The 22,404-nt window shown below is 37.1% G+C and overlaps 1 protein-coding gene across 4 annotated transcripts in view; it reads left to right on the top strand.

Moving 5' to 3' along the window:
* The window catches only part of PICALM (phosphatidylinositol binding clathrin assembly protein), a 70,462-nt gene that overhangs the window by 17,010 nt on the left and 31,048 nt on the right, over positions 1-22,404 (top strand). For all 4 annotated transcript variants that reach the window (XM_064441466.1, XM_064441464.1, XM_064441463.1 and 1 more), the window contains exons 2-9: positions 12,313-12,455; positions 14,688-14,763; positions 16,019-16,121; positions 17,862-17,955; positions 18,465-18,576; positions 19,904-20,010; positions 21,237-21,278; positions 21,977-22,062. In XM_064441466.1, coding sequence (XP_064297536.1) covers positions 12,313-12,455; positions 14,688-14,763; positions 16,019-16,121; positions 17,862-17,955; positions 18,465-18,576; positions 19,904-20,010; positions 21,237-21,278; positions 21,977-22,062 — 763 coding nt within the window. The remainder of the gene's footprint in view (positions 1-12,312; positions 12,456-14,687; positions 14,764-16,018; positions 16,122-17,861; positions 17,956-18,464; positions 18,577-19,903; positions 20,011-21,236; positions 21,279-21,976; positions 22,063-22,404) is intronic.

The following is a 22,404-nucleotide window of genomic DNA, read 5'->3' as shown; positions in this document are numbered from 1 at the left end:
CTGCTTCAGTACAGGCTGCTTACATCACTTTGCCATCAAATTCAGGGATACTTAAAGTGGAGACTATGTCTGTATCTGATTCTAATGATGCTTTTTATTAATAACTACTATGTTACAATACACTGTGTGTTAACAGAGAATAGCATTATGCTGGGAATGTTTGCAGCTGCTCTTCAGACTAAGATTAGAAGACAGTTATGCTGATAAATTGGAGTAGTGCTTGATGAATGCTGGCAAGTCCAAAGTTCTAAATGGGTAAGAAAGGTGTCAAAGTTGAGTATAAAAGGAGTCTGAAAGTGCAGGAGCACTACAAGTGGCTTTTGCTTATTTCTATTTCATTTTCATTATAAACTACCAATGTGAGGCTGCAGGAAAGATGGGCGTCCTTCCCTATGTCTATAGAAGAAGAGATTATGAGACAGAAAGCTGTTTCCATTAAATCTGGTGCTGGGGAGCTTCAGTATCCAGCTTGGAGCACTACGTTTTGAAAAATAATAATATTAGTGAAACTGTAGAGAATTCAGAGATCAGCTGAATGAAGAAGACTGGGAAGTTAGGAAACATTGAAAGAAAAACATTTATTAAGAAAGTAGATAAGAGAATAGTGGTTTTCCATTGTGTTGATGGCTTTTATGCAGAGGGTGGATATTCTGTCTCTACTGAGGACAAGAGGAAGTTCCTTTTTTTTAATCTGTACCAGGAGATGGGGCTTTTGGGTTCTGAGATAGATCTAAGGAAACTTGGAATTATGGAAATGTGGAGTAACCCTGAAGGCCAAGGCAGACATCTTTGGAGAGCAGCAGATGGCTGTAGTTGGTCAGTTGAGTAATATAATCACTCATTGCTGCTGAAAGTTGGAGGACTTTCCTTTTCCCTCTTATTCTTCTTTCTTTTGCACGTCATCATCTCGTCTTCTGTAGTGACTTTTGCCAGTTTTGGTCTTTTGAGAGCCATTTTTTATCTTGTAGGACACTGGGAGAACTATGTGGGGTTGCTTCCCTTCGTGTGTTGTCCCCCATTATCCCTGCCCCCACCCCCCCTCCCTTAAGTGGTGTTTTTTTGTTGAGTGGCTGGTTGTTTTTTTTTTTTCTTGAGAAATTAATACGGTTTAGAGAGAAGTACATCAGTGCTGGCGTGGCATAAGCAAGGGAAGTGTGTGGCTGTTAGCAGGTAGACACAGGAATGGGACCACCCTGTTTCTTGTCAGTGAGCTGTCATGAAAACATAACCTATGGTAATTATGTCTAAGATGAAGCAGGGGAATTACATGTTAACTGAGGTCCTTTCTGAACATGATTTCTTTGATTTGATAGCAATTGGGATATGATAGGCTGAACCTAAGTTACGAGGGGCTTTGAAAATAAAGTAGCTGGTGTTCGAAATAATATAAAGGGTAATTAGTTGAGGGAGTCAGAAGGAAAGTATAATTTGAGGCTCACTTCCCTGTTGATGGTTCTCCTAGACTGTTTGTGTAACCATCTTGGCCTGTTATTATGAATTTGTATTGGTCTAAAAAATTAACTTACCTGATGTGTTAAACTTGCACCAAGACGTAGGTGAATTAAGCTATGGTTTATATCCAACTTGAAGATCAGAAATATTGGGGGAATGAACAAATGAGTTAGCTTGTAGCAGTAGCCACGTAAGCCAGATTCATTAGCTCCAAATCTGCTCAGTTGTGAGCCTGATAGCCTTTTCCTTATATAAAAAGGGAGAGTAAGAGTCATAAAACTAAACAAAAATAGTTGTCATTTATACTGGTTCCACAAACCAGATGTCTTTGAGAACTCATCCCTCAGAGGGATCCAGGCTCCAACAACCTCAAAGTTTAGTCAAGACTCTGCAGTAGCTGAGTGGAGCTTAGCAAACCTAGTTGGTCTAAATGGACCCGTTTCAGTAATGGGATTAGAGTAGATGACCTCCAGAGGTTCTGCTCAACATTAATTATTTTATATCAGTGATCCTAAATATGTATAACTTCATTCTGCTATGATGATCTGGCAATTCAGGTTATTTTCTTAATTTGAGCTTAACAGGATAACAGCAACTTCTCTTGCCTGAAAGTCTAACATGATGATGCTTGCAGGATGAATGGAACAGCTTAAAATTGCCATTTTTTTTCCAAGGAGAAATGTATCGGATGAGATGAGCACATAAGAAGGATCTTGGTGTCGGTAGATTCAGTTTCTAAACTGCTCTAACTTGTTTATGTGCTGTCATGGTACACTTATGCTTGTGTAATTGTGCCTGTGACTATTTTTGGATTAATGAGGCAAATGTAGTTGGAATTATAATACTGTATTTACAAGATGTGGCTGGAGCTGTTGAGACAGAATTTAGGAGTATTGTAATGTTAGCCTTTAAGTGTGACGGGGGTACTCATCAAGTTTAAAGGTAAGAAATTATTTTGGAACCAATATTCTCCTATGTAAGGTAGCTTAGCCATCATCTTGGCCATGACGTCACCTTGACATTTCTACAATATCTGTAACTGTGGAGAACTTTGATTAATCGTTATGAGTTGTGGATCAAAATGGTAATTTGGCACCTACCTGTATGTGGGAATTAAGGTGAAAAATTAAAGAAAAAGTCTTGTCAGTGTGACTTACCTATTGCTTTTTGAGTTGTTTCCCTTATTTTTTAACTTCTTTTACTGTTTTATTTGTTAATGCTTTGTTTGCTGATGACATTTGGTAGACAATCCTCATGTTAGTCTTCGTTGAAGCAGTTGGCCAGCAGAACCTGTTTTTACTGTATTTTTCACAGAAAGTGTCTTAATCTTTTTTACTGTTCTCAAACATAAGAAGTAAAGGTTAGTCAAAGAGTTGCCGTAAGAGTAAATCTAGACAGTTAGAGATACCTGAGGCAATAATGCTGAGTTCACAGGGTTACTGGTAGAGGTTTAAAGTAGTTTCTAAGAATTGCAAGTAGAAATTGCAGTTTTAAGTAGGAGAGAGAACATGATGGTCTTATTTGAATTGGAAAAAAAAGACAAGATACAACATGATGAACTAAAAGTATAAATTGTTGGCCGTAGAACAAGTTATTCTACATTATATTAAACCTGCCTTCTGCCTTTTTTATCCTGCTTATCTAATATAAATAAGATTAAATCACATTCCTTTTTAAATATGGAAAGCCCTGAACACAGTGGGTCTTCTCAGATTTCTTTAACTCTTCCATAAACTCTTTCCTGAGTCAGTGAATCTAGCTCTCAGAATAACATTATATGCAGAGGAAGAATTTTCAACTGTAATTTTTATTGTTAATTATAAGAAATGTGTGGCCCAGATTTCCGTGTCCCTGTCTTGAGGTGACTTGGGTGAAGCCACTGCAAAGTCTGCTGTAGAAAACTCCTTCTAGTAAAGCAGTCTGATACAAATGGGTTTATTCAGAAGAGAAACAAAGCTAGATTTAGAACATAATCATTTATGGCAGACTTTGTTTTAAAATGCAAATGTAGGTATTTTCTGATAATTGTGAAAACAGGTAAGTATCACTCAGTTTTCAAATCCACGCTGGTTATATAATATTCTTCTGTCAGATTAGATGTCACTTACGCGCTCAGACTCAGGTTTAACATCACTCTTTCTTTCTAGCTTGATCACTTAAGAATGCTGTTTGGGGTTTCTTTGTTTTGGCACAGGCTTTATATGCAGTTACCAAATGTACCTCTCTGAGGAATAAAAATTTTTAAATTGTCAGTTTTGTGTGCTTGAATTAATGTTCAAAACGACTTCGCTTATTGTTTGCTTCACTAATGAAAATCACTTATTTACATCCAGGAACTTTGTAATTCTATTTTCTGCATTTAAATAAGGATATCACCTATGGAAGAGTTGGGAAAGTATTTAGAAATTTACCAATATGTACATTGTTATCTGGATTTTAAATGTCACTGGGAATGTGTAGAATCAGATTTGAATGTGTCTAGTTCACAGTCATCAGAACTGTTAATTTGTAGAAGTAGATTTTAATAATAGATTTTACAGCCAACCTCATTATTTTGTTCTTATTTTAGTACTTCTGGTTTCTTGTGGTTTTTGTAAGTGTCCAAAAATCCTTCCATGGCATAGCTAAATCCTCTAGTGTTTAAATATTGAAGAAGAGTACTTATTAGACGTTCTGTAAATGTTTTCAAGGGGTTTTGCTAGAGTTCAGAAACTTTTCAAATAAAACTGGTATATATTTGTGTAATAACTTCAAGTTTGGTATTTTTTTGAAAATTTTTTTTTGAAACTGGATAAAATTTGAGTAAGTAATATCTTAAGTGCTTATTACCTTCATAATCAGCTTGTTAAGGTGAGTGGAAAAAATATCCATTGTAATCCAAAATACTTGTCATCAGCAGCCAGTTGAAAACTCTTCTCTGATACTTTATATTGGACATTTGAAAATAATCTTTCATGTTAAACTTCACACAAACCACCCGGGCTAAAAAGAAATTTTTAGTTCAGCAAATGACAGAATAAAAACTGACTGTGTGAAACTTTGCCACTGCTGTAGCGTGTGCCTCAATTCAGTTTCTGCTTCATTTGAGATTTGCTGTCAAATGTTCCATTAACATAACTCTTAACTGGAGTGTCTGTTTGTGTTTTTTCTCACTAACAGTTATTTTCCCTAGTGCGTAACGGTTTCCCATGTCCTCCTAGAAAGGAGGGGTGTGGCAGCTGTGTGCCTTGCCAGAACCTGCGACGGAAGTATTTAAAATTAGCATGGGTACATAGATCACGTTAGCTGTTTTGGAGGGTGGAGGGAAGTTAATTCTGCATCCATAAAATTTCTTAGAAACGCCACCACTAGTGCTTACTGTAACTGCATTCCTAGCAAAAAAATCAAAGGAGGAATTTTTTGTCCAATGACAAACTTATCTGCATAAACCCCATCTCTTCAGATGGTTAACCAATTTGGTGCAAATCTGCTGACTTCTGATCTTTAAAAATTTTCACTGTATTCTTAAAGATGGTTGACAGCGTTAGCTGGTGCTGCACCGTGTCTTCATGTGGGAAACAGTCGTGTGTCTGCTGACATTCTTATCCGCCCCTTGGGTAATGCCTTACCTGTGGAACCGTGTAACAAATGTTGATATTCAGCATTTGTGTTTCAGTTGAAGATTGCTTACCAAGTGAGCGAACACTTCACACTTGTTTCTCTGTTCCAGTGATCAAATATTTGGCTAGAGTGAGAAGTATGAACATAAGAAAATGAGATCCTAACATAATGGAAAGTGGTGTGACTTGGGAGTTAAAAGATATGAATTGAAATCTAGAGAGCTAGAGAAGGGAATTGAACTTGAGTCTTAGCAGAGCAGACACCTATAGGATTTTTAATTTTTTTGTTGTGTTTGTTTCAGCTGTTGGGTTAAGTAGAGACACAGAAACTTTCCCCATTGCGTGTGATTTTCATAACTGCAATAAAATGAAAGTGTTTCGGCTTTGAATGTTCTGTCTTGTGGAAAAACTGTTCCCCTAGAGAAAAAAAAAAACCAAATCCTGTATCAATAGCTTTCTAAATGTCAAGTGCTTCACTAAAATCCTGTTGTATGGCCACAGGTGAAAGGGGAAAAGATTGATCATATGCAAACGCACAAGCTCGAGTAGAATTATTTTAAGTATAGACGCTGCCTCATATTCCACCATCAATGATTAGCCACAGTGTTCCCTCATGCAAGTGGAATGTCAGTCACTAGCATGTTATCTCTTCAGTTTGAAAGCTAATCCGTACTCTTAAGTGGATTGTATTCTATTGAACTCTTCTATGTGGACATAATTTCAATAAGAGAAATTACTCAACTCATTCAAGAATTATTTTATATTCCTTTTATGATTAAAAAAGTAATGGCTTTGCTATGTGTGTTGGCTTCAGTTATAAATTTACCAATTAGGTAAACTTGATGTGATGCATACTTGGCTTATACTTTCGATCCATTAATATGTATTTAAATTCTAGCAATAACCTTTGGCTTTCATCCTATTAAGAAAAGATGAAGCATTAGAGCAAATAAGAGCTTCCTGACAGCTTCAGAGAGTTTGTTGGGTAATTTCACTTTTCCTGGCTTGGTGAACTTCTTGTATTTTGTATGTTAGAATATTTAGATTCTGACTATTCTGGAAGAGTAGGGCATTAAGAATTTTTCATCAAAGCTTTAACTTGCATGTGATTATATACATATCCCTCTTATCATAGTATTTTTCTTGTCCGGGCATTGAGTTTATCTGACATAAAGCAGTACATGCTATCTGAAAAGCATGTAGTCTATTCAGAATGACCTTTAATCTTTGACAGTACCTTGTGGTAGGGCAAGGATACATAACATGCACATCTGCTCAAAGGTAATGGTACAACTATATTTGTTTAATTTAATAGGTTGGTAACTTTAATAATCTTAAAAAAAATAATCAAAGAACTATTCATATATATGACCTGTTATTGGGTATAGCTATGTAAACATGTGTTTGTGGAAGACTGCAGAATAATAGGAGACTGCTGTTGAACCGGGGGCTAAATATGTGCATGTTCTGAATATGAGCTCAGGCTGTTAACATGTGGTTTACTGGATTAATCATCTGTAGTGTTTTTTGCATGTTGATTTTATGTTGGCTTGGGAGAAATCAAATATTTGTGAGGGTATACCTGCCTCATTAATAGTGCCTTGTACTTAGTGTTTATTAGTTTCTGAATTTAAATATACATTAAGGCAAATTTTGCCCCTCCTGTTGTTCAGATGGCCATTTCCACATTGAATCTTGCACTAAGCTGCAATGCTGCATTTGTGACACCGATTTCTGTGACCGTGGGTGGATGTCAAACACAGGCCTGGCTCCTGTAAGAAGCTCTTTTGGGGGCACTGAATTTTTATAACAGTATTACCTCTAGCAGGGACAAAAACATGCTGTCCAAGCAAAGCTGCTCACACACTGGACAGCTTCAGTGTGAAAGCTGGATCCTTTAAACAGGAGCAGTAGTAAACTGATTTGCTTGTCTTGTGGAGCTCTTTTTTTTGAGCTCTGTTTTTTAGCATCTTTTTAAAAATAAATAAATTGGAGTAATTCTTACAATACAAATTTCTTGAGTTTCTGGCAGGACCTGTGACTTATTTTATTTTCTAATTGTAGTTAATCTGAATATTGTATATGAGCTGCTTCCCAGGATTGCAGTACTTGTTTCTTAATAATTTTCCAGTCAACTTCATAAAATTGCAATATCACAGAAAGGCAGGGTTTGGAAGGGACCTCTAGAAATGATCTCGTCCAACCCCCTGCTTGAGCAGGCACACCCAGAGCAGGGGCACAGGAACGCGACCAGGTGGGGTGTGAATGTCTCCAGGGAAGGGACCCCACAGCCTCCCTGGGCAGCCTGTGCCACTGCTCTGGCACTGCACAGGAAAGGAATTTTTCCTCATATTGAGGTGGAACTTCCTGTGTTCCAGCTTGTGCTCATTGCCCCTTGTCCTGTCGTTGGGCACCATTGAAGAGAGTCTGGTCCCATCTTCTTTAGATATTTACAGGTATTGATGAAATCCCCCCTCAGCCTTCTCTTCTCCAGGCTGAACAAACCCAGGTCTCTCAGCCTTTCCTCATAAGGGAGATGCTCCAGCCCCCTGATCATCTTGGTAGCTCTCCGCTGGCCTTGCTCAAGCAGTTCTGTGTCCTTCTGAAACCTGGGGAGCCCAGAACTGGACACAGCACTCCAAACGTGGTCTCACTAGGGCAGAGCAGAGGGGGAGGATAATCTCAAACATATCCACAAACGTGTGAATGAAGAGCAAAGTGCTCTTATTCTGAAGATTTTTTTTTTTTAGTCCTGTGTTTAGACTAAATTTAGCCAGCCTCTAAGACCTGTATATTACCATATTTTCCCTTCATTTTTTTTCCTTCAACACTGGGGTAATGAGCTCCTTCATTGCAACTGCTGCTTGGGGATGGTGGTCAATAAATCACTTTTTCTGCTGTAGCTTCCCAACTTACGAAGGCAGTACATAGTCTAGAATAATTTCTATTCCCAATTTATTTCCACATAAGTGTTTCTTGCAGCAAGTTTTCGTGGGCAAGCTCAGCTGCTCAATCTTGCACCAGAATCATCTCACGTTTCTAGTTGGTTTGGCAAACATGAATTGAGATTTAATTTGATGTAGAAAATGGACAGGTCACCTACTGGGCAAAGCAGTTGAGCATTTTCAAGCTCTTTGGTGTTTGGCCAGAAGTTATTACATGAGGGGTTGAGTTCATCTGAATTTTATCCGTATCTGGGGGAATATGTAAATAAAGAATTAACTAACTGGGATGTCATTTACCTTACTCTCCCTTTATGGTTTTGGTGGTGTGGTGTTTTTTTTTTTATTTTAAATGAAGAATGTAATATATGGCTGCAGACCAGACCTTTGCTATGATTCCTTGCAAAATCTTTGCTTTGTTGGGAAAAAAGCCATAAACCCAAACAGAACTGAATTACGTGAAAGCCATTTAGCTGCAAAACTGATCTGTTATAACAAAAATATGCATTAGTTTATTCTACTTAAAAACAAACTAGAACTGTTTTCTAGGAAAATCTAGTTTTGCCACCTTTACTCAAGTTTGGTGTGTGATTTAGTATAGGTAGGTAGATGGAATTCTTCAAAATGTAAGTCATATCTGTCACTTACATAGGTGTAGGGTTTTGAAATCTTTAGAAATATACTCCTGTTGGGCTACTCTTTTGGACTTTAACTTTGTAAGTCACTTCTCTTTTTGCGTGTCTCCATTTTCTCATTCTCTTTCCATAGACAGTGCATAAAACTGTAGATTAGTTCAGGCTGGAAGGGAGCTCAGAAGGTCCTCTAACCAATCTCTTGCTTAAACCATGTCAAACTTTAAAAGATCTGGTTGCTTATGGGTTCCAGTGCCAGACCACTTTCAGTGTGAAGACTTTTGATTTCTTCATCTGATAAGAATTTCCCTTGTTGCAGCATGTCGTCTGCCTCTCATCCTTTTCCTGTGAACTTCTAAGAAACATCTGACCATGATGATCACATTTCTATTCCCCCTCCCTGCCTTCAGCCTTCTGTTCTGCAGATGGAATAAGTCCACCTGCTTCAACAGCTTGTGCATCGTGTGGCCTAAGCCCTGGCCATCCTGGTGGCCTTTCTCTGGGCAGTCTCCAGCCTCATCTGTGGATATAACTCTGCATTCATTGTTGTCTAAGCTTCCCTCATATGAGTCTCCCAGCCAGCTGCAAGCCTGACTTAAAATTCTTGATTCAAACTGCTGCCTTAATTGAAAAAATGGCCAGTATTTATTATTTAATATCTGTATGCTGTGTGTATTACAGTATGGAAGTTGTAGCAGCTTTTTGAGTCTGGAAGTTGCTTTGTACTTCCCAGGAGAGCTGCTTTTTCAGCTGTGAGGTGTTGCGGGCGTTAATGCAGACGGTCAATACAGTGAGTGACTTTCTGTTCTCTATGTGGTATTGATGGGGTAAGTATTCAGTCTTCCTCCTTCTCTCCTATGACAAGAAGTTCAATGATGAAACAGCCATCACACTTTCACCAAGGGTTATCCTTTTTTGTTTGCTTGGTATTTTTGTTTGTTTCTTTTTTGTTCTTTTCTAAGGTTAAAGCTATTCCCCTTAGTGCCTTGCCCTTTGGTTATATACCTGCCTGTTATGTTGCTCATACCATACCCAGTAACTAGCAGTCTTGAGATATGTTGCTTTGGGCTTTTAGGTTTCAAAATATGTAGCTAGTATTTTCATAGGTGGGTGTGAGATGAGTTGTCTAAAGTGTAGGATGTGAAAATAATTATATATTTTTTTTCTCTCCCTTAATGAAGGGTGTCTGGGAATAGGATAAATAAGCAAGAACGCTATATGTGACAGTCTCCCTGAACAGGCATTGCAGCAGTGTGGGATGCAGGGTACTGTCTTCTCTTCTCCTGTGTCTGTACTATGCTTCTTATGCTATGGTTAGCATAAAAATTGCTGATCTAATTTGGACTTAACTGTACAAATATTTCTTTGCCTAATTAGCATCACTCATGAATACTTTTAAAGAAAACTTTAGATAGATGTAACTCCTCTGAAATGTATATGACATAGGTGCTTTGGGGTATCAGGACGTACCAGATTATTAAGCATTTGTGTTGTTCAACCTGCGTTTTGTAGAAGAATCATCTTCATGTTTTGCTGAACTTAGTAACTGGTGTGGCAGTGCAAATGCAAACAAGGGAAAGAGTCAGATTTACTTCCATTCAAGGCTAGATTTGCATGTGTACTTCTGTTCTTGCCTGTGTTGTCTCCCAGTTGGCCACTAGTTCTCCTTCCTAATGTCCCTGCCCTCTCTACCCCCGCCACCCAAGTTCATTCATATGCTTTTCACACAAGCACTCATCAGTTCTGTGAGGGATGATTTTTCTGCTGAGTTACAGAGCCTGTTTTCTTTTACACACTGCAACAGACACCAAAACATGATTTGAAAGTCCAGTGGCGTTTTAGAAAACATTTCTTCTGGAACAAAATGTCATCTAGAATGGACATTTTCCGCGCTCTTTCCCCCCCCCCTAATTTTAGTTAGTGGATTTTCAAGTGACACCTCTTTCTTTGTTACTGTTGATTAGTTGGCAAATGTTCCATTTCGGAATAGAAGTTCTCACTTTCTAATATGCATTTGCACCTCTTAGGCCAGAATGTATGACTTGACATCCTGTGATGCGTATACCTTTGCAGGAACGCACATTAAATCCGAGACAGCCTTGCACAAAACTGCTTGTGTTGTTACTTAGGTGGGAAGACCTGAAGATCAAGAAGCTGCAGGGCTTGGTTTTAATGATCCAGTTCAGAGCATGTCTCTTGCTGAGTAATATCCTAGTATTGTCTTAACAGCCCTAAATCACCATCCAATAATAGATAACCGTGACTTCAAAATGAGGTCATGAGTGCCTGTAGTCATCACAGTTTTACTTGTAGATAAAGGAATGGCTAATCTCTCCATCTCACTACATTTTGAATGTGGAAATCATTTCCTGCTTGCTTCCTTTAGTACTTAAACTTGTAAATAGCAGCCGTTTCAGTTGTGACTGTACTAGTTGTGAGTTTATGGTAGCCATGCTTACCTGCTTCTGTGGCTGACGGAGGGCCCTGTCTTTCAGGAATCCTTCCTGAGGAATGTTTGTTCATACCACGATATAAAACTGTCTTCAAAGGTTCAGCGTTGACCGTCAGATGAAACGGATGTTTCCAGTTAGCCTTAGTAGCCCATAGACAGGCAGTCATAGGGCTTACTCAGATCTCAATCCTCATTGAGCTATGGCCTTTGGCAGGGCTGGCAGCTTGAGTGAAAATTATGGTTTTATTTTTGGGGTGGTAATGGTAGTAAAATGTCAGCACTACTACATTGCATTAAGTTTAAGCTTCATATTAAATACTAGCAAGCTGTGTTATATCACACATGGATGTTAATATAGTTGCTGCTGTTGTATTTGTCACTGTAGCATCATGATCTTAAGTCATCACTTCATCGACGTTTGGAAATAACTTACTGGATTATTACATATTATTATATTGATTGTATTATAATTACGGTTCCTGGTGGTTATATAGGTGTGACAGTAGAAAATCTATATTTGAAGAGTCACTAGACTTCATCTACTGGAAGTCCACGTTAAGCAAAAACTGTATAGCTTTGTTTTAGCTAGCCATCCTTGGGTTTTGCTGTCTCCTAACCATCTTTTCGGTAAACAACCCACTTTGTTGTAACTAAATTTATCTAACAGCTTCTGGCATTGTAGCTAGAGGCTCATTTTTTCACTTAATATTTCCTCTGCCCTTTTGAAGGTGTTGATTGCATTGTATCAAGACTAAGCAGTATTTGAATCTTTTATTACTCACATTGAACCAATGTCTAGAAGGGCTTACTGGTCCATTAAGAGACCAGAAATATGAGGTTTACAATTAATTCTAGTCATAATCTTCCAGTAAAACTTGATTAAATGGTAGCATGTAGGAATCGTTTTGCTATTAATGCCTTAGATGTTTGAAGCTGGGGGCTGTTAATCAGAGCCAGTGTAAGTCATTCTAGTACTTCTGTTCCAGAACATTCGTAGGCAGCTGTAAAAGCAATTGAGGACCAGGGATATTGGCAGTGAGCAGAGTTGGAGCTTGTATTACAAGGTTCTAGTAGACCAAGTGCTGTGGTGCTTTTCAAGACATTATTTATTTTGCTGGAAAGCCCCTCGGTTTTCATAGAAAATATTACTGTATAAAATGAATGTACAGATTTTTTTGGTGTGTTATTGATCTTCCTTCACAGAACTCATAATAACAAAAACTTCTGTATTGCAGATTTAATCCAGTGCACAAATGAGATGAATGTGAACATCCCACAACTGGCAGACAGTTTGTTTGAAAGAACAACCAACAGTAGCTGGGTAGTGGTCTTCAAATCTCTCATCACAACCCACCATCTAATGGTGTATGGAAACGAGGTAATATAAAAAATGATGTGTCTGAGAACAGTTACAGCACTTCATTCCTGTAAATGTTGGCTAAATGCTTCCACTAATTATCTTTCTAAGGAAAAGAAACCAACCCTATATTTTTACCTTTTTGTATCAGCTCCATGTGAACACAGGTCTTATATGTTTGTCTACTTAGTTTGTTTCTACTTTAAAGCTTGTAATTCTAGAATCAAAAGTAAGTGCCCTGAATGCTGGGGGTACCTTTTTCTGTGGTGTTATGCTAATAATAGAAAAAACAACCAGACCAACCCAACAGATTACGTTGAATGGGATTCTAAAAGCTGAAAATGGAAGAGTATTTAGGTTCATGCTCTAGCTAATCCAGATGGTCTTTTCTCCTGCATAACTTAATTCTGAATGGATTTCCACCATTACCCCCTAACTTTTTGCAGTGAAGGCAAATGTGTCCCTGCGAGCTGGGTATCTAAATAATACCAAATAGTGTAGGACAATTGAACAAAACCCCAACTTAAACAGAAAGGAAAAAGCTTATTTTGTTCCACAACTTGAATTCCTATGGGGCCTCATTTTTTGAGATGCCAAGCCAAGCATAGCAGCAGCTTGAATTTTCTGCATTTAAAAAAACCTGAAGCTATACTTCAAAGGCATTCTTAGAAAGTGTTTGCAAACTTTCCTTTTTACTACAGACAGTCAGAGTATTATGTAAGTTATATGAACTTTGGAACTGAGAGGAATAGCTTTAGAAAATTACAAATAGGATTTTGTGGAGAAGACCAAAATTTTTAATTTCAGTTTTCATTCAGAATTCTTACAGGTTGTGTAACTTCTTCCTCTGGCTGACTGGCTGTGTTGTGAAGGGTTTTAAGTTGTTGGTTTCCCTGTTGTGTGGGTTGTTATTGGTTTTTTAATACTTATACACACACACACACACACTGGTTTCTCTTGCAGGTCAGCTGCAGAGTATTTATGGTCTTGGTAAAAGTCTGTACTTTGAAGCTAAGTAAGCCACAAGAGGGCAAACTTCTCATGTTGACTTTAAGCATTATCACTGGGATAATCAAAACTTTCCAGCAGTCTATACACTTCTGCTGTGCTGCACTTTGAGTCATGTAAATTTTAAACTGATACTAATACACTCCATAGTAATGAAAGGTATTTCACAGGACCACTGTCTGAACTATTTTCCATTTTAAGAATAAAATTGCCAAATTTTGCTTGCCAGATGTGTTACAGAAGCAATGAGGGTAAGATTGTTGCTCAGGATGAAACTTCTCAAACTAGAGAGAGTATTTGAACAATGAACATGGAAATCGAGTGCTTATGAAAATGTCTAGAAGTTTATAGAGAAACTATAAATCCCTTTGTAAAAAACCTGAAAAGCATTTGGTCCTCAAGCTTTTGCTTAATTCATTTATAGCTAAGTACTGAGTGGTTTTATCTGTCTCCAGTTCTTTTTCTATGTAACCTATGTAGTTATGCTAATGAAAATAATTCAGTAGTATCTCTTACACTAATCAGAACTACTTTTTTCTCTGTCAAAATGTTATTACAAGTGAATGATAGGTTTATTTTTGTAGCAGCTCTCTATACAGTAGTTCATAAGACAAAAATCTTTTCCTGCTAAATAAGATGTGGATCTGAAATGTGTCTTTACAAGATGAAAATGGCATCATTCATTTCTGTGAAACATTGTTCAGAATTAGATGTAACTACTGAGATGTACTAAGTATGGTACTGTGTTAATGTTTCATATAGTTACTTAGGTTTATTTAATGTTTAATTTGTAAGCAAACTAATCTTTATATCACCTTATTTTCACATTCAAGTACTATTAAAATCCCAAGCTGAGCAAAGATGCTGTGGCTAACTGGTAAAATGAAATCAACTTGTTATAAAATAAAGTTAGTGAAACAATTGTGAGCACGTAAAATGAGAATGTATTTGGGAGGACTTTTTCAGAAGTTTCTAGTTCTGTATTCCGGCTTAAAATAAAGTCTTTCAGTCAGAGGCCTTTGTGCAATATCTACGTAACTTTGATTTGTTCACAGATTTTTACATAAAAGTAACTAGCTGAATTTGAAAATTAACTGAGTTTTTTGGTAATAGTTTCCAGATATGAAATCAGTCTTAAAGCATAAAAGCTGAATTTCATAAGCTGGATAAAGAGTTTCTAGTACTGTTACCTTAGTTCCAGCTTGATAATATAGTAAAAGCATTCAAATCTTTCCTTTCATCTAGCGTTTTATCCAGTATCTGGCGTCCAGAAACACATTGTTTAATTTGAGCAATTTCCTAGACAAAAGTGGATTGCAAGGTAAGGCGTCTCTTTCACGAAAAGTTAGCAGTGTGCTGGGGGATGTTAAATACAATGTGGTAACTCTAGTGGACTGTGTTATTTAAGAAGTAATTTTTCTGTCTGTTTTACCCCAGACTACATTTCTTAATTTAAAATGCTGTTGTGGCATGGCAGAAGCTGCCTGCTGGAGGAATTTGTTGCAACTTTTAGAAAAGTCTTACTTGTAAAGGTTTCTAACTTTCTTAGCTGAACAGATCTGGCTTAGTGCTCCTCCTGTTTCTGAAGAGACCTCTCCATTTGGAGAGGTATATTTTGATTTGTAAGTTAAATTTAAAGAAGTCTCACTGACATGCTCTATCTGATATACATATGAAGCACAAGAACTGTCTATAAAAAAAAAAGTAACTTTTTGCTTTTTGGGAGGTTGTTTGAAGTCTCTTCCATCCATCTTTAATTCCATAGGCAAATAAGTTTCTAGTTCAGATTTTTCAACTGAAACACCCTTCCAAACTGTTACACTGCAGTTCAGTGCAGTTCTGATCATACGTGTAGCTGTCGTCTTTTTTTTCCTCAGGTGGCTGATTATTTCCAAATTGTGTTTTATAGCGGGTTCAAATTTTTGCCAAAAGTGTACTAAAACAGGCACACAGAGTGGTTGCCTGGGGACAGAAACCTGCTCAGTGACAACCAAGGGTCTACCAAACTGCCTCATTTTATTGAATCTTAACTTCCATAGTCTTACTACAGTTTATGAACAAATCTTTTTCTTGGTCTGTATCTTTAGAATGGCAATTATCAAAATGTTTCCTATCACTGCTGTCCTAACGTAACAGAAATTTTTTATGTCTTAATGTTTCCTTCGATGCCTTTTTTTCTATTGTAAATGAGAGAATGTTGTGGAGTTGACGCGAACATCTTCATGAATGCATCGTGTAACTTTTTTTGATGGTAGTTTCGATCACAGTGTGAAAGAACTTGCATAAAAGTACTTTGTTTTGCTTTTGGAAGTAATTTCCTTAGGAAGTGAAGTGTAAACTTCTACATAGTTCAGGTCTTCTGTTTTCAGTATTGTCTGATGTACATGGTGACTACAGTGCTGTTAGTATGAACTGACAACAGTGTGAAGTACACAGTTCTTCATAACACAGATTAACTGTACAAAATTGGGCAAAAATATAGTGAAGCTCTCTTGCGTTAATATCTTATTTAAAGTAAGTCACTTGATCTTTAATTGACTAGATAAGTAATAAGCTTCTGAAACTTGTTTTTTTAGGTTATGACATGTCAACGTTTATCAGACGGTATAGTAGGTATCTGAATGAAAAGGCAGTTTCCTATAGACAAGTGGCTTTTGACTTCACAAAAGTAAAAAGAGGGTAAGGACTCTATTTTGGTTTGCTTATCTTCAAGTTTTGTCTTATATCCTGTAATTCGAGTGGGAAATACTAATCCTGGCTCCAGTTTAGTACAGAGGATAATGTCTGCTTTTCCCAGTTGCATATCTCCCATGGCACACAACGGCTGGACTACCCGGTTATGTATATTGCAAGATATTTTACTTTGTTACTTTAATTTTACTTCTTTAAATATTAACAGTTTAATATAAAGAAATTAAAATTGGTGTCTATCAAAAAAGTAGAAGTTTGGACAAATATTCCACAATAGATCACAAAGTTACTCTGTCTTGCATGTAGTGTAGGGGACTATGCAATTTACTTGTGTTTCGAGCTTCAGAATGTTTAAATGACAGGTGTTTTCATGACACACCTTGCAGTCCTCCCTGGTGTTTCTCTGTTCTTGTCCCAAACTGGATGAAGTTTACTGCCTTTGGAAAGGTAGTGCAATTCGTACTTTTAACAGAACATTGTAGTAGATGCTACGCAGAAGGGTGTGTCTGCAGGAATTAAATTTTCCCCTGGAATGCGAGCTCCTTTAAGAGAAATCAGTTGTTTGAGACTAGGTACCTGCTTACATACATGTAAAATAACACAGTGCAGAACACCAGTAGTTGTGTAAATTGCATGTGACAGTGAACGATGGCATTAATATGGAGATCTCCTTCACTGGGAAGGCTGGAGAGGATGTTCTGGTCACGGCTGAAAGTCTTCCCATATTTGTCCGTGATCTTTATATGCAGTGCTTTTTGAAAACATAATTTTAGTTTTACATTTGGGCATCCTTTATCATCCATACGCAGGATAATTTATCTTGATGCTTAAAAGTTAAGAATTGACTTACCCACAAAACTCTCAACCTAAATCTGTTAAATGTTTATTATAAAACTGTTTATTGCAGTTGCTGTTTGTTAGGAGGGAGTATATGGCACAAGTAGAAAGCTGGAAACAGTGTGCTCCCCACTGCCTTCCAGCCTGGAGAACAGCCACGGCCTTTTCTGTGCAGATGTGCTGTGAGATTTGCACTTGCAGGAAACACTTGGTTTGCTGTGTGCATGCTGATGCAACTGCAAGGCTCTCTGATTTGTCTTACAGAAAGCAGTTGTTTCCTGTCACTGAGGTGATGAAATGTCGTCCTCAGTGGTTGCTGGTCTTGGATATTTTTGGTATTACTCTATTCAGACTGGACAACTAATAACCAAATATTCATAGTCATATTCATAGTCATATTCATAAAAGGAAATGTCATGTAGTCTCTATAATCTTTCTGAAAAAGCCTGAAAAACATAGTCACGTTTGTTTATTCTTTCTTACTGCTATTAGTTGAAAAGAAAATCATCCACACTGACACAAAATAATAATTGGGTGGTTGGAAAAAGCATAGGTAAAAATTTGCTTCAGAAATAACTTTCAGAGCATTTTTTTTGTTTGTTTCCTGATGTATCATAGCTCTGCTACATTTCTGAGCACTATCAGTTATGTTTCCTCTGAGCAAAAATTCATCTTGGATTTATATTTTGATCAAATAGAAGTTGTTGGTATTGTGCACTGCCGTTATGACAGTTATATTGGCTAGGCAGCATTCCTAAACCTCAAAATGCCTGTTTTAAAGGCCAATAATTTAAATGTTTTCTCTGACCTATTTTATTTTCTACATTTGTTTCTCACTAACAAGTGCCTTCAAAATTCAGATGAAGAATTTTCTTTTGTTTTGCACAACAGGGCTGATGGAGTGATGAGAACAATGAGCACAGAAAAACTCCTAAAAACTGTACCAATTATACAAAATCAAATGGATGCACTTCTTGACTTCAATGTAAGTTTAACAGCATGTACATGTTTAACATCCTATTGACTTTGATGTACAAACCTGCACAAGCTTGTAAAATAGGTCAAGATTAAAGGAACTTGGAACTTGGTTCCATGCAATCTGCATGGCTTAAAAAGCACAAATCATTTAGTTCATTGATATACCCCCCGCAAGAAACCAGAAAAATATATGATGCTCGCTGGAGAGAATGCTTTGCGCTAAGTTAGTACTGTTTATTGTGTACATTGTTTAAGAATAGTTTGGTCATTTAAAAGGTGATTATTTCTGCCCTCTTTTAGTTATGTTAGTTAACATTAACACTAGTAAACAGAAATGCCTGCCAAAATTATTTAATTCTGTGCTGAGTGATCCTGTGTTGATTTGCTAGGTTGCTACTTTCCATTAATAGCCAGTGAGAGGAAAGCATGCCTTGGGATAGAGTACTGGAGTTCAGCTAGAAGTTTTCCAATAAGGGATCAATTCACTTAAATTAATGTTTTCTCTGATCTTCCTAGGTCAATAGCAATGAACTTACAAACGGTGTAATTAATGCTGCCTTCATGCTCCTCTTCAAGGATGCCATTAGACTGTTCGCGGCATATAATGAAGGGATTATTAACCTCTTGGGTAAATATAAGTGCTTTCTGCAAAGTTAAACTTTGGGGAGGGAGCTCAGTAAACAATCAAAAAGAGCTGCTCTTTTCTGAGAAGTTGAAATAGTCTTACTGTAAAACATCAAAATATTACTGTTACTTCCAAGTCAGATGTATTTCCAACGTTTTTCTGTGCAATTTCATTTCCACTGCATACACTGGATGGGTAAACTTCTGAAAGCAAAGCCAATTCAAGATTCTCCTCGCTTAATTTTTCCTTTGCCCTGCTTTGTTTTGGATTTTTGGGTGTTTTTTTGCCTCCTTGAATGGCGTGGCAAACATGAATCATGATATGTTTTGGTTTTTTTCTTTAAGAAACAAGACTGTGTTTTGTTTCTTTTTAAATGAAATAAGTTATGGTCAGTTACAAATTTGAAGTCGCAGCATCTGTGATTGCTTGGGTATCAAAACTTTAACATTGGTTGGTTTTAATGATTGGTTGGCTTATAGTTCTAGAGCATATCTTATATTTTAAGGGGAATTACAAATTCAGGCTCCAGGCCCTTTCACTTGCACACACTGGAGATGCAGGGGAGCCTAAATTTGGAAAATAATTAAATTGAAAGTAATCTGTTGATTTGCTTGGTTTGGTTGTATTCCGTGATTGGATCGAGCTACCTGATTGCTGTTATTACCCAATGTTTGCAAAATGGAAAACAAAATTCAGAATTAGTCGGTAAAAGGCAGCCATGCTTCCAGTCTGAAACCCCTGTCTACTTTTCCCTCAGTAAGAAGAATTAGCATGCGGTTGCTTTCACTCATGTTTTGAGCGAAGTGTAATACTGAACCAGGCTTTGAAAGCACTATTTCAAAAAGGACAGTGGGACCCTCTTGCTTTCAGCACCAGTGTTTTGTAATCAGTTGTGCCTCGTAGGCCACATGGTAGCAAGAGGTGTCAGTTTGGCAGAGAATGTGTCTTGCCTGATATGTGGTCACTAGAATAGAGTAGATGTTTGACTGCCAGACTGTAAAACTGCTTCCTCACCCCCTACCCCAAGAGGATGAATTTACATTTCTTCAGGTGACCTATTGTAAAACTTGACTGTCCTCTTCAGGGTGGTTATGCTTTTGAGAGATGTAGTACCTGCAAGGCAAGGTGTAATTACATACATGTGATCATTAGCTCATGTTCGGGGCTTTTGTCATTTGGTGCCAGTTAGGCATAGTGACTTCTGCAGTTAACATAACAAAACAGATCTGCAGGCGTTTTCTGTTTGTCTTTTTTAATATGCTTTTACCTTGCATATTCTTTGCAGAATGCATGATTTCTTATTTAATGCAAGTATTCTTACTGTTCATAGAAAAATACTTTGATATGAAAAAGAACCAGTGCAAAGAAGGCCTTGATATATATAAGAAGTTCCTCACTAGAATGACACGGATCTCAGAGTTCCTTAAAGTTGCAGAGGTAAGCTTTAGTCAGCCAAACTTTGCCCTTTATTTGAAACAGTTTATAAAGTGCTTATTTTCTCAAACAGCAGATACTTCTTCCTTCTAGCCTAATTGCATTTTCATCAAGGGTAATCTCATCAGTCTCTACACTGGTGATTAGTTCATTTGAAGGCTGTATTGAAAAACCTGACTATAAAATAGTTACTGGTTTCTTTTACTTAAGGAACATGTATAAATATGCATAATAATTGTGAGCTTTCTCTGAAGAAGAGCTTTGCTTTAAACAGATAAAGTAACTTCATGGCGATCTGCTGCTTTCTGTAATTCTAGCTGTATTCTAGTTTGAAACCCAAAATTCTGTCATAAGTTCTAGATGAAATACCAGTTTCACAAATAAGAAATTAGGACAAGTAGATGAACATGTGATTATTTTTTTTAAAGATGTCTTGGCTGTAGGTGTGTTTAATGAGGAAAAAGCAGTTACCTTGCAAAGCTTTCTTTGGTGTGTGTGTTTTGTTTTGTTTTTGTTTTTTTTTTTTTTAAAAATGTATTAAGTCTGCATTCTTGTTCCTGTAGCATTGCTGAATTGATGTCCTGGTATTATGGAACTCCTCAGCTGAGATGTGTTCTTGTTTTACTTTCCTTCATTATTCATGTATCTCTTAACAAAAAATTAAGCCATAAAGCTTGGCTTCCTGTCTGTCCTGACAGAATATGTCTATTGAAGATACTAGCTTTCAGTTATCTTCAGCTGATAACACTGTCAGCTGAAGTGAAGAGTATTAATATTTCTATTGCAACAATATATATCGTGCTGCAGAACATCTTAAGTTTGATCTGCATTTTTAGAAAACAGCTTCTTTACAAAACTTTGAAGGTGCTTTGTTTTAGCAAATACATGCTCTATATCAGTAGGTCTGAGAATTTACCACATAAATTGTGGGATAGGCAAACTTCTCTAGCTTTAAAATCCTAAAACACTTGATTCTTACTTTAACATTCTTTTATTTTTAAGGCTGCATCTCTTAAAATATCTATGTAACACACCTACTTCAAATGTGTATACATTTAACAGAAGAATTTGTTATAACCAACCATTATCGAGTTTAGATTATGGAGATTTAAAATGTGTATGGACAGGCTTGTGCTTTTTACATGACTTCATCTTAATGTTTGCTTTTTGACCATCTCTGCCTTTATCAAGAGCAAACGGGTTCTAAAGCTCATTTATTTTTTTTACAGCAAGTTGGAATTGACAGAGGAGACATACCAGATCTCTCACAGGTAGATAAACCTATTATGTGTTTGCCAGTACATGTCTGTTTTGGGGTTGCATAATCAGAAAAACTTGGCATTGTGGCATTCACTTATGCTTTCTTGCATACATTATCACTGAGTTTGTGATTAAATCCAACCTCTGTCAGAGCCTGGCTTTTATATGCAGTGATCCTATTGTAAAATACTATTTCTGTCGTACTCTAATTGAGTTTTAAGACAACCTTATTTCTGTCATGCTTGAAGACACAATTTGTGAGCTCACATAATGAAACGTCTACATGATAATACGAAGCTATGTTTTTTTTTAGCAAGCTTGCTTTTGGCTATATGCCCATTTAAATCATTGTGAAGGCTTGCAGAGTGTGCATGTAGAATTGACTTCAGGTACAATTTCCTTCTTAGTGTCTCTTGAAATACTGACTTCTTCCGATTGTCTGCTTGCCGTTTCCTAGCTGTTAATTCTAATGTCGCTTGACATATTTCAGTACTTGCTGGTGAGTCATTACAACAGAGTAATGTAGTGAGGAGAGTACATCACCTGGTATTTTATGTAATTAAATTAAGCACAGGATGCCAAGATACGGTATGAGTATTCTGAGCTGTTGTACCAGTTGCCCTACAGTTGCATTCTCTGAGTGTCTTTAACTACTGATTTGCCTTACCTTAGATTTTTCAAATCTGTTCCTGAATGTCTCTTCCTGCAGGCACCGAGTAGCCTTCTTGATGCTTTGGAACAACATTTAGCTTCTCTAGAAGGGAAGAAAATCAAAGATTCCACTGCTGCAAGCAGGTGCTTACGCCCTTCTCCTTTTAAGTAGTTGTTGAACTGATGTTAAATTGAAGTTCAGTGCAGTTCTGATCATACGTGTAGCTGTGATATTTTTTTTTTCCTCAGTTGGCTTCTTATTTCCAAATAATGATAGTACAGCAAGTTACCATATGTTTTGCCAAGTAGTTAAGACAGCTTCTTTCAGGTTGACAGAGTTAGAATCTAAGGAGCTGCGAGCACTTGCTGTAGAATCCCTTGTATAGCAGTTATACTTTTAACATCTAGTCTTGAAATTCTGAAGAGAAACTAAAGTTTTTCATTTACTAATTGCAACCGTTCTAATTATTAACATAAAATGACTTC

The sequence above is a fragment of the Phalacrocorax carbo genome, chromosome 1 (assembly GCF_963921805.1).
Source record: "Phalacrocorax carbo chromosome 1, bPhaCar2.1, whole genome shotgun sequence".
NCBI classification, from domain to species: Eukaryota; Metazoa; Chordata; class Aves; order Suliformes; family Phalacrocoracidae; genus Phalacrocorax; species Phalacrocorax carbo.
This window is presented reverse-complemented; position numbering and strand designations above follow the sequence as displayed.